We start from the raw sequence: 12,672 nt of genomic DNA on the forward strand, positions 1-12,672 counted from the left end.
TCTGCAAAAGATCTGTTCCTGCCAAAGATCCGTTCCTGCAAATTGCATTCATAGTCTATGATATCTGCAGATCATCATACACACCTTGTTTAACTGACATTCATCTGCAGATCAGACAATAATCTGCAGATCTGAAAATCCATCCTGGTGGATCTGATCTGCAGATGAATGTCTGTTAAACAAGGTGTGTATGATGATCTACAGATCTCATAGACTATGAATGCATATTGCAGGAACAGATCTTTTGCAGGAACAGATCTTTTGCAGACACTGATCTTTTGAATGTCTACAGCATCTTTGTGTGCAGCATCTTGCAAAGATGTCTGTCTGAAGGGGAGTTCAGCTCCATAGAATAGACTGTGTAGGTATGGCTCTCATCATACTACATGAAAGGGGGTAAAATTGGTCTGTGATCTTTCATTTTCAAAAGAGTATGGCCTGATGTGTGAATGTGGCCTTAGTACTTAACCACTTACGGACCATGGGATTAAACCCCGTAAAGAACAGGCCATTTTCAACAAAATAGGCCACTGCAGCTTTAAGGCCTCACTGCGGCGCCGTATAACACAGAGCACAAGTTATTCCCCCCTCCCTTTTCTGCCCACCAACAGAGCCCTGTGTTAGAGAGCTATGATCACTCTCGGGATGTTTATTTTTTTAAATAAATATTTATATCTTTATTTTTTAGCCACTTAAGCCCACAGGGTTGTTCATTTTTTGCATCTGAGCAACTTTCACCTGCCAGTCATTTGCCAATAACTTTATCACTACTTATCACAATTAAATGATCTATATCTTGTTTTTTCCGCCACCATTTAGGCTTTCTTTGGAGGGTACATTTTGCTAAGAATTATTTTATTCTAAATCCATTTTAACAGGAAGATTACAAAATACATGGAAAAAATTCATTATTTCTCAGTTTTTGGCCATTATACATGCTTCCATAATTAAAACCCATGTATTTTATTTTCCCATTTGTCCCGGTTATTACACCATTTAAATTATGTCCCTATCACAATTTATGGCGCCAATATTTTATTTGGAAATAAAGGTGCATTTTTTCAATTTGCGTCCATCACTATTTACAAGTCTTTAATTTAAAAAATTATATTAACATACTCTCTTGACATGCATATTTAAAAAGTTCAGACCCTTAGGTAACTATTTATGTTGTTGTTTTTTACTGTAATTTTTTTTTTAATTAAAAATTGTATTTGGGTAATATTTGGTGTGGCAGTAAACAGCTAATTTTTAAATGTAATACAATTTATTTGATTATTAAAAAATACATGTGGGTGTAGTTTACTATTTGGCCACAAGATGGCCACAGTCAAAAAGTCCTGGAAGCGTACGATCATGCTTCCAGGAACTAGAAAGAGGACAGGGAACTTTTTTTTTGCAGAAAGACCACACCGTCATTTTTTCTGCAGGTGACTTAGATCGATGGATGGGAAGGGCTAATGGCGAGCGGCGGGAGCACGCGCGATCGCGCGCACTGCACACTGACAGCAGAACAGCCTATCTGGATAAATATATTCGTCCAGATAGGTTTGAGTGGTTAAATAAAATCACCTATTTTTATTATTTTGTATACCCCTCTCCCTCCCCCCACCAGCCAATCACGGACCAGGCAGCATGTTTGATTTTTTTTATTTGTAGACCCGCCTCGGGCTCTCTTTAAGTTAAACAAATAGAACAATTATGCTTGAAACACTACATATTCACATTAATGTGGAAAAAAATATGTAAAAGGGAATTTAATACAAAACACTGTTGTAAAGAACTACAGTATATTTATATCTGTGAAACATCTGCTTTAAAATCTTCAGCTTTATTTTTGGACGCAGCAGATGTGTTTAGCAAGTTAAAAGGATAGTTATAAATGGTATGTTCTAGTTTATAGAATGTACTTCAGCTACAACACTCCATACTACACTGCACATATGTAGCAGCAGGCAAGAACTGAGGCCTGTCAAAAGAAAACCCTTTCCAAAGCAGACAAAAAAAGTTTACTGGCTATGTTTTTAATGCTCAGTTTTTTGGAACAGAGACACTGGCACCATCTTCATATTTATTGCTCTTTTATTTAAGGTATAGGAACATACATGGCTCAGTTTATTAGCATAGTCATATAGAGAACTACTATGACATTAGCCACTTCCTTACTAGTAATCTCTGGCCACTTAGGGCTGATTTACACTGCAAGAGCTTTTTAAGTGCTAGAGATTTTAAAAGCTCTTGCTAATGCAATACTATGGGGGATTTTTACAAAATCACATAGCTCCAGTGAGAACACACACATAGGATAACATTAGCAAGAGCTAGTATAACCCCTTCATACTGCAGTTATTCACATTGAATCATAGCAGTAGGCTGGTTGGAGTCTTCTAGTTCAAAATACTCAAAGTCCTGGGTACCTTACCTTGTATCTTTGCTCCCACGTGTCCTTTGTATACAGAATTATAAAAACCTATACCTTGTAATGATACACGACAAGTACCCCAAACACAGCCATGTAAATATTGGAATAATTGACACTGTGGAAAAATAAATGATCAACTGATATTGCTATAAACCAGTTCTTTTGAATTATTGCATACATGGTTTACAAAGGCAAACCTAATGATTTCCATGGTTGCACTTACTGTCTTGATTAGTTGCTTTGTGGTCATGCATTTTGCACCCTGACCAGAAATAATTACTTACTTTTCAGTTGTTTTGATGGTAGTACTGTACTTTATCGCTAGTGTTGCTGTTCGGCTGTAGATTCAGCAACACCAGAATCCAATTAGTATGTTTTGGGGGGGGGGGGGGGGTAAAGTAAGCTACAAATAGCTGAGGTCCTCATACAGTGAATGCCAGCGCTGAATGATACGGACAGAATTTGTTCAAAAACTCAGCCCTCGTGAATTTTCACCTCTTATTATTATTATTTAGTATTTATATAGCGCCGACATCTTCCGCAGCGCTGTACATAGTATATATATATTGTTTTGTCGCTAACTGTCCCTCAGAGGAGCTCACAATCTAGTCCCTACCATAGTCATATATGTATTATGTAGTGTATGTATTGTAGTCTAGGGCCAATTTTAGGGGAAGCCAATTAACTTATCTGTATGTTTTTGGGATGTGGGAAGAAACCCACACAGACACGGGGAGAATATACAAACTCCTTGCAAATGTTGACCTGGCTGGAATTTGAACCAGGGACCCAGCAATGCAAGGTGAGAGCGCTAACCACTACGCCACAGTGCTGCCCATGCTCTTAACTTTTTCTTCTGAGTTTTCTCCTAGGTGATATGTTTATGCCTTATTGATAAAATACCTTATAAACCACCAGCAAGCAAGAAAATACTCAAAATAATTTTGGTAGTGCTTTTTCACCTATTCACCTTTAGGATTTTTTTCAATTGCAGAGTGCTAAAACGCTATTTTAATCACAAGATAAAAAAGTATCTACCAAGAGTAAACATAGTGGAAGCTAAGCAACTGTTTGTGGCTTACAATAGAAGAAAACCTGATATGTGGTCCTGGTATGTGGTCCTAGTGGCTGGATAGTGTAATGGTTAAGGGCTCTGCCTCTGATGCAGGAGACCTGGGTTTGAATCTCGGCTCTGCCTGTTCAGTAAGCCAGCACCTATTCAGTAGGAGACCTTAGGCAAGTCTCCCTAACACTGCTACTGCCTATAGAGCGCGTCCTAGTGGTTGCAGCTCTGGCGCTTTGAGTCCGCCAGGAGAAAAGCGCGATATAAGTGTTATTTGTCTTGTCTTGTCTTGTCTTGGTATTACTAAAGTCTCCTTAAAAATCTGAAATGAAGGAGTTTAGTTTTCATGGAAGGATAGGGATATTGTAAATTATACCTTATGTTCTACAGTATTCTGTTTTGCTTACAATGTAATGCAAATTCCTGTTCTTCTGCTTTGTAGGTTATGGATTTGTAGATTTTGATAGTCCTGCTGCAGCACAGAAAGCAGTAGCATCCCTGAAAGCTACAGGTGTGCAAGCGCAAATGGCAAAGGTAAGGAAAGACCATCTAAGCAATATATTGCACAGAATGTTTATTGACTACTATAAAAAGCAAAACGACTTGCTTTAATCTCATGTTGTACCAAAATAAGTATGTTCTTTTTCAACACATTGCTTCCCAGTAAATCTTTATATGCTCATGGTGGTTATTATGGATTTGGTGTGTAGCTGTAATAACAGACTACTGAGCTTAATTGTTTTCTAAATATGTCTGGATGTTTGCTTTTTAATTTTATTTCTGTTTGGGTATTTTGTCATCTGCAGATTATTGCTTTTGTGTATAATTGCTGTAAGTGCATGGCTGTTATTTATGACAATGCTTTATTACGCTATTATGTTTCTATGTATTTTTTTTCTTGTGCATTGCTCTGCTTTCAAGCAGTTTAAAGTTGAATTGAGAAACCTTTTTTACACTTTGTGAATAAGGACATTCAGATCTATTGTGTAGAAAGTCTGAAAATGACACTAAATGGCTCATACCGGTGCATCAAAGCTGGTACCTCAAATGGGCAGTGCTTTCCATGCTACTGTGTTTCGGTATTGTTGTATTGTTTAAAGTCCCACGATACACAATATTTTGTATTTCTTTGCAAATTGAGAATTACAATGAGTTTTTCTGATTGGTTGAAATATTTGAAAAATCTAAAACGTGTATCACACACATGATCAATGTTTCCTAATTATGAAAAAAAAATATATTTTAAACTTTGAAAAATTGCTTTGGTCTATATATCATGCACCATTCAATTTTCATAAAAATTGATTTAAAAAGTCAGCCACTCCCGATCGATCTTATAGCAATAAAAACAGCAATAATATTTAAAGGGACTCCGAGCAGTGCAGAAACTATGGAAAGATGCATATCATTTTAAAGCTCTCTTTCTCCTCTTTCCAATGATATATAAACCGCCGCCCTACGCCTTTCAGTTTTCGCTATTTTCGCGATTGAAATTGCCGTGGACGCAATTTCAATCGCGAAAATAGAGAAAACTAAAAGGCGTAGGGCGACAATTTAGGTGTCGCCAGAAAGAGGAGAAAGAGAGCTTTAAAATGATATCCATCTTCCCATAGTTACATTGTATTACACAGGCCGACTTTTTCTGCTGAATGGAGCTGCTGACACTGGGGAAAGTGTCGTCCTGTGTAATACAAGTAACTATGGAAAGATGGATATCATTTTAAAGCTCTATTTCTCCTCTTTCTGGCGACACCTAAATCGTCGCCCTACACCTTTTAGTTTTCTCTATTTTCGCGATTGAAATTGCAGCCGCTGCAATTTCAATCGCAAAAATAGCGAAAACTAAAAGGCGTAGGGCGGCGGTTTATATATCATTGGAAAAAGAAGAAAGAGAGCTTTAAAATGATATGCATCTTTCCATAGTTTCTGCACTGCTCGGAGTCCCTTTAAGTAAACCTGTAAGGTAAAAAAAAGTGGCCCTGAGGGGTACTTACCTCAGAAGGGGGAAGTCTGTAGATCCTAATAAGGCTTTGACTGTCTCCCACTGCCAGCCAGATCGAGAGCTGGCAGCCCAGAGCAGAAGCCAACAACAATATTCACTTCTGCTTGCCGACGCAGGCGCAGTAGAAGCCCTTAGGCTCTGGTGGAAATAGCCATGCATGATCGGGTCTGCTCTGTTGGGCAGGCACAGATGGCTTGCGAATGTGGAGTAGAGAGGACCCAATCGTGTTTGGCTTTTTCAGTGGAAGTCCGAGCAGAGAGCCTCTACTGCACCAGCATGCATGCCGCCAAGTGCTGACAAGGAGATCTTCGGGGGGAATAGATCCTCTCTGCTGCGGAGGACGGGGGAAGCCTCTTCAGGATCCAGAGGCTTACCCCTCCCAAGATAAGTACCGGCCAGTGGCACTTTTTTCCCTTACAGGTTTACCTGTGTCACATCATCAGTAAACCCTAGTGTCCCAGTGCCACTGACAGGCAAGCACGCCCAAGCCTTCACACTGCCTGCCCCGTGTTGTACAGATGATGTGGTATGCTTTGGATAATGAGCTGTTCCACACCTTCTCCATACTTTTTTCTTGATGTCATTCTGGCAGAGGTTGATCTTGATTTCATCTGACCAAAGACTGTTTTTCCAGAACCGCGTCTGAGGTGTTTTATTTAAAATTCTATGTGGTAATGTACAGAACCAAAATGAGAAAAAAGTAGTCTCTGTCCAAATATTTATGGTACTAACTGTATTAGCTACAACCCATCTGTGTGATCCTTCAGCAATTCTCTGTTATTACTTTCACCCTGCAAAAGTGTAATGGGGTGTCAAAGGGCAGTGTGGCTTTCATTTTCATATGGACTTTATTGGCCAGATTGGACAGTCTATTTTTTAGGCCAAATTGCTGTAAAAAGCTCAATTTTTCTGTGTACATCCGGATAAAGATAGCTACAGACATTAGACGGCCATCATCAGGTGACCTTAAAGAATTTAGCTGGACAGAAAGAAAATTGTTATTTGTACATTTAGCTTCAACGGGTGGCATGTGGCAGAAATGTACACTATCTCCAGGTGTTTTTCTGCTAATGTTATTCAATGCAGTTATTATTAGAGTTGGGCCGAACGGTTCCAGGCGAACTTTGGGGGTTCGCGTTCGCCTGCATCAGGCGAACTTTTGCGGAAGTTCGATTCGCCCCATAATGCTGTATTGAGCAAAATTTTTAGCCTCCATTTCACTGTCAGCAGACATGTTATTGTCAAACACACTGCTTTCAGTGTTAGAGAACCCGCCCACCCTCCCTTCAAGCTAGGTCCTTTATACCATTTGACTCAGTTGTCTGCCTACACTAATTAATTATGGGACAGCTGCTACACACTCTGCTAGGGGGATTTTAATTCCTCCCTCCTCCCACCTCCCACCTACCCTTCTACCTATTCCCTCCTCCCTCCTACTGGAGGGAGGAGGGTCTCTTCTGCCAGGGAATTATACTATTTTAAAAACCAGTATACATCATACCATAGCTGGTACATCATACCATAGCTGGGAATACATACATGAGTATACATCATACCATAGCTGGGAATCGAACCCAGATCTCACTGTGTGGTGGACACGTCACCCTAAGCACTGTACCACTACAGAAGTAAGTGAAGCTAGCCTAAAATTTAACATTTATGCTCAATGCAATAGAACCATTAGGTTGCTTAAAGGAGAACTGTAGTGAGAGGTATATGGAGGCTGCCATATTGATTTCCTTTTAAGCTATACCAGTTGCCTGGCAGCCCTGCTGATCTATTTGGCTGCAGTAGTGTGAATCACACCAGAAACAAGCATACAGCTAATCTTGTCAGATCTTACAAAAATGTCAAACACCAGATCTGCTGCATGCTTGTTCAGGGTCTAGGGCTAAAAGTATTGGAGGCAGAGGATCTGCAGGATAGCCAGGTAACTGGTATTGCTTAAAAGGAAATCAATATGGTAGCCTCCATATACCTTTCACTACAGTTCTCCTTTAAAGGGAACCTTAACTGAGAGTGATATGGCTGTTTCCTGTAAACAATACCAGTTGCCTGGCAGTCCAGCTGATCTTTGTGACTGCAATAGTGGCTGAATCACACCCTGAAACAAGCATGCAGCTAATCCAGTCTGACTTCAGTCAGAGCACCTGATCTGCATGCTTGTTCAGGGGCTGTGGCTAAAAGTATTAGAGACACAGGATCAGCAGGCAATTCAGGCAACTGGTATTATTTTAAAAGGAAAAATTAGCTGCATGCTTGTTTCTGGTGTGATTCACACTACTGCAGCCAAATTGATCAGCAGGGCTGCCAGGCAACTGGTATAGCTTAAAAGGAAATCAATATGGCAGCCTCCATATACCTCTCACTACAGTTCTCCTTTAAGCAACCTAATGGTTCTATTGCATTGAGCATAAATGTTAAATTTTAGGCTAGCTTCACTTACTTCTGTAGTGGTACAGTGCTTAGGGTGATGTGCCCACCACACAGTGAGATCTGGGTTCGATTCCCAGCTATGGTATGATCTGGTGTTTGACATTTTTGTAAGATCTGACAAGATTAGCTGCATGCTTGTTTCTGGTGTGATTCACACTACTGCAGCCAAATAGATCAGCAGGGCTGCCAGGCAACTGGTATAGCTTAAAAGGAAATCAATATGGCAGCCTCCATATACCTCTCACTACAGTTCTCCTTTAAGCAACCTAATGGTTCTATTGCATTGAGCATAAATGTTAAATTTTAGGCTAGTTTCACTTACTTCTGTAGTGGTACAGTGCTTAGGGTGACGTGTCCACCACACAGTGAGATCTGGGTTCGATTCCCAGCTATGGTATGATGTATACTCATGTATGTATTCCCAGCTATGGTATGATGTACCAGCTATGGTATGATGTATACTGGTTTTTAAAATAGTATAATTCCCTGGCAGAAGAGACCCTCCTCCCTCTGGTAGGAGGGAGGAGGGAATAGGTAGAAGGGTGGGAGGAGGGAGGTATTAAAATCTCCCTAGCAGAGAGTGTAGCAGCTGTCCCATAACTAATTAGTGTAGGTAGGCAAATGGTATAAAGGACCTTGCTTGGAGGAGAGAGGGTGGGCGGGTCCTCCAGCAGTGATGTGTATTTCACTCAATTAGGTGTGGCTCCAGGTATTAGAGCTTTTGAAACATGTTTTCTATCATTTTTCCAGTTGATAGAATTTTTTAAAACTTTGAAAGTTCGCCTCCCCATTGAAGTCTATGGCGGTTCGCGAACTTTTTCGCGAACCCAACCTTTCGCGGAAGTTCGCGAACCTAAAATCGGAGGTTCGGCCCAACTCTAGTTATTATCCATTGCACGCTTGCAGTGACCTGTAGTTTATTAACCAGCTACAAGTGTCTGCTCCAGCATGACATGTCAGTCCTGCATCTAATATACCACATAATGCTCAGGGGAATATTGCCAATGTGTTGGATTTTCATGGCTTAGCACTATTGCTCCCCTTTGAACATATCAACTAAAATTTGCATAAACGGGGAACTTGTGTTACTGAAGCCCACATCACTGATGTCTATGATTAGCTTTAGACAGCTGCTAATAAAAACACAATCTTGTATTATAGAAACTATCTTGATTTTAACACTAAACGTGATGAGGGTTAAAACTCCTTGCCAGAAGAAAAAAAATGATTTTAGTTTCACTTTCTTTAGTGTGGAAATGGACTAGACCCACATTTTGGTTTTATTGCTCTTTGTTCCCCTAGCTGTCTTTGTCCTTTAAGTAAAGGATAAATAGCAAGCACTCACCCTGCAATAAATGCAACTTTTTTTTTTTTGGGGGTGGAGGACACAAGCCTGTTGCATCTCTTTTAAAGAGAATCTGTATTGTTAAAATCGCACAAAAGCAAACATACCAGTGCGTTAGGGGACATCTCCTATTACCCTCTGTCACAATTTCACCGCTCCCCGACGCATTAAAAGTGGTTAAAAACAGTTTTAAATAGTTTGTTTATAAACAAACAAAATGGCCACCAAAACAGGAAGTAGGTTGATGTACAGTATGTCCACACATAGAAAATACATCCATACACAAGCAGGCTGTATACAGCCTTACTTCTGAATCTCAAGAGATCACTTGTGTGTGATTACCTTCTGTCCCCAGCTTCTCTCATGCACTGAACATTACAGGCTTCCTGCAGACAGCTCTGCCTATGTCGTTAATTCCTTAGTATGTGACAGACCAGCTCCTTTCACAGCCTCCAGAGGAGGATTTTTATCCAGCTCTCTTCTATCACTGATAAGATAGCAGAGAAGCTGCTGGCTTATGTAAATAAAACACACACTGGAGTGTGCATAGAGGAACAGTTCAACACTGAAGAACTTGGCAGCCTTCCAGACACAGGCCGACAAGTCTGACAGGGGAAAGATACATTGATTTATTACAGAGATGCTTATAGTAGAAAGAGCTGCAGCAAGCCAGATCACATTAGAATAGGTTTAGGAACTTGTAGGATGGTAGAAAAAACGTTGTAATTTTTGTTACAGAGTCACTTTAAGATGTAATTGCCATCGCTTTTATTCTGTCCATGGATTCATATTCAAGCCACAAAGTTCTGTGAATGTCCTGGGGCCAAAGGTGAGGAGAGAATCTTCCTAACAGGGACAGAAATGGCAGTAACAGGCAACAGCCCAGTGGATCTATCTATCTATCTATCTATCGATCTATCTATCTATCTATCTATCTATCTATCTATCTATCTATCTATCTGTCTGTCTGTCTGTCTGTCTGTCTGTCTGTCTGTCTGTCTGTCTGTCTATCTATCTACCAATCCAACCATCATCTATCTATCTATCTATCTATCTATCTATCTATCTATCTATCTATCTACAGTATCAATCTATCTATTTACAGTGGCTTGCAAAAGTATTTGGCCCCCTTGAAGTTTTCCACATTTTGTCACATTACTGCCACTAACATGAATCCATTTTATTGGCATTCCACGTGAAAGACCAATACAAAGTGGTGTACATGTTAGAAGTGGAACGAAAATCATACATGATTCCGAACATGAGTAATACTTTGTAGAACCACCTTTTGCTGCAATTACAGCTGCTAGTCTTTTAGGGTATGTCTCTACCAGCTTTGCACATCTAGAGACTAAAATCCTTGCCCATTCTTCTTTGCAAAAAAGCTCCAGCTCAGTCAGATTAGATGGACAGCGTTTGTGAACAGCAGTATTCAGATCTTGCCACATATTCTCGATTGGATTTAGATCTGGACTTTGACTGGGCCATTCTAACACATGGATATGTTTTATTTTAAACCATTCCATTGTTACCCTGGCTTTATGTTTAGGGTTCTTGTCCTGCTGGAAAGTGAACCTCCGCCCCAGTCTCAAATCTTTTGCAGACTCCAAGAGGTTTTCTTCCAATATTGCCCTGTATTTCGTTCCATCCATCTTCCCATCAACTCCGACCAGCATCCCTGTCCCTGCTGAAGAGAATCACCCCCATACATGATGCTGCCACCACCATATTTGACAGTGGGGATGGTATGTTCAGAGTGATATGCAGTGTTAGTTTTCAGCCACATATAGCATTTTGCATTTTGGCCAAAAAGTTTCATTTTGGTCTCATCTGAACCTTCTTCCACATGTTTGCCGTGTCCCCCACATTGCTTGTATCAAACTGCAAACGCGACTTCTTATTCTTTTCTGTTAACAATGGCTTTCTCCTTGCCACTTCCATAAAAGCCAACTTTGTGCAGTGCACAACTAATAGTTGTCCTATGTACAGATTCCCCCACCTGAGCTGTAGATCTCTGCAGCTCGTCCAGAGTCACAATGGGCCTCTTGATTGCATTTCTGATCAGTGCTCTCCGTGTTTGGCCTGTGAGTTTAGGTGGATGGCCTTGTCTTGGTAGGTTTACAGTTGTGCCATACTCCTTCCATTTCTAAATGATTGCTTGAACAGTGCTCCGTGGGATGTTCAAGGCTTTGGAAATCTTTTTGTAGCCTAAGCCTACTTTAAATTTCTCAATAACTTTATCCCTGACCTGTCTGGTGTGTTCTTTGGACCTCATGATGTTGTTGCTCCCAATATTCTCTTAGACAACCTCTGAGGCCGTCACAGAGCAGCTGTATTTGTACTGACATTAGATTACACACAGGTGCACTCAATTTAGTCATTAGCACTCATCAGGCAATATCTATGGGCAACTGACTGCACAGAGACCAAATGGGGGCTGAATAATTACGCACACCCCACTTTGCAGTTATTAATTTGTAAAAAATGTTTGGAATCATGTACGGTTTTCATTCCACTTCTCACATGTACACCACTTTGTATCGGTCTTTAACGTGGAATTCCAATAAAAGTCATTCATGTTTGTGGCAGTAATATGAAAAAATGTGGATAACTTCAAAGGGGCCGAATACTTTTGCAAGCCATTGTCTATATAGCATTCTATTTCTATCCCATCTATTTTGCTATTTATCTTGAGATAAATCCAAACTTGTTATACTTTCTTAAAATGTAATACATTTTAACATATGGCTAAAACAGGCTTTAAATTGGTATACATCTTTATTTTTACTAGGGAAGAGCCTTGCAAAGGCTTTCAAATTACATTGGATGTATAGTCAGGCGGAGTGGTGGGGGCTACATATGGATTGCTGATGTCTGACCTAAATTCCCCTCCCCAACATTAACCTTAACCGTTCCCGTATTGTTAACCCCTATATGATACTTAATCATGACTACCCTCCTTAACATTAACTCATTCCTAGTACCTATCCTTAACCTTGTAACTCATCTGAAGCTACCCTTTCCCTACCCTATGCATTCTACCACTTGTCATCCCAATGCTGATATTTTAGCTATATAGTAGCCAAACCCTTGCCCCCAATCCACCACCCAACAATTGTTGGTTTCAAAGAGTAGGTATCAGAATCAAATTTACCAAGACCAAATCAACCTACCATGGGGAGAGAAAGACATTCTTGCAACCCCTCCCCACACACATACACACACATTCCATCAATAATAGACAACAGTAATTTGCTTTAAAGTGCATCTGAAGTTCTTAAAAAATAACATGTTAGATACTTGCTTTAGTAGTTTGAAGCCTGTGAGTAGACCTGAGCCTTCCCCCGATCTTTGTCAAGCCTACCATTGCAACACAGAGGCCCTCTTCATCTCCTAGCAGCACT

At 40.2% G+C, this 12,672-nt stretch overlaps 1 protein-coding gene across 7 annotated transcripts in view; it reads left to right on the forward strand.

The window, feature by feature from the left end:
- The window catches only part of RBMS3 (RNA binding motif single stranded interacting protein 3), an 876,931-nt gene that overhangs the window by 495,180 nt on the left and 369,079 nt on the right, over positions 1-12,672 (forward strand). For all 7 annotated transcript variants that reach the window (XM_068234458.1, XM_068234461.1, XM_068234460.1 and 4 more), the window contains one exon: positions 3,928-4,019. In XM_068234458.1, coding sequence (XP_068090559.1) covers positions 3,928-4,019 — 92 coding nt within the window. The remainder of the gene's footprint in view (positions 1-3,927; positions 4,020-12,672) is intronic.

The sequence above is a fragment of the Hyperolius riggenbachi genome, chromosome 5 (assembly GCF_040937935.1).
Source record: "Hyperolius riggenbachi isolate aHypRig1 chromosome 5, aHypRig1.pri, whole genome shotgun sequence".
Lineage (NCBI taxonomy): Eukaryota > Metazoa > Chordata > Amphibia > Anura > Hyperoliidae > Hyperolius > Hyperolius riggenbachi.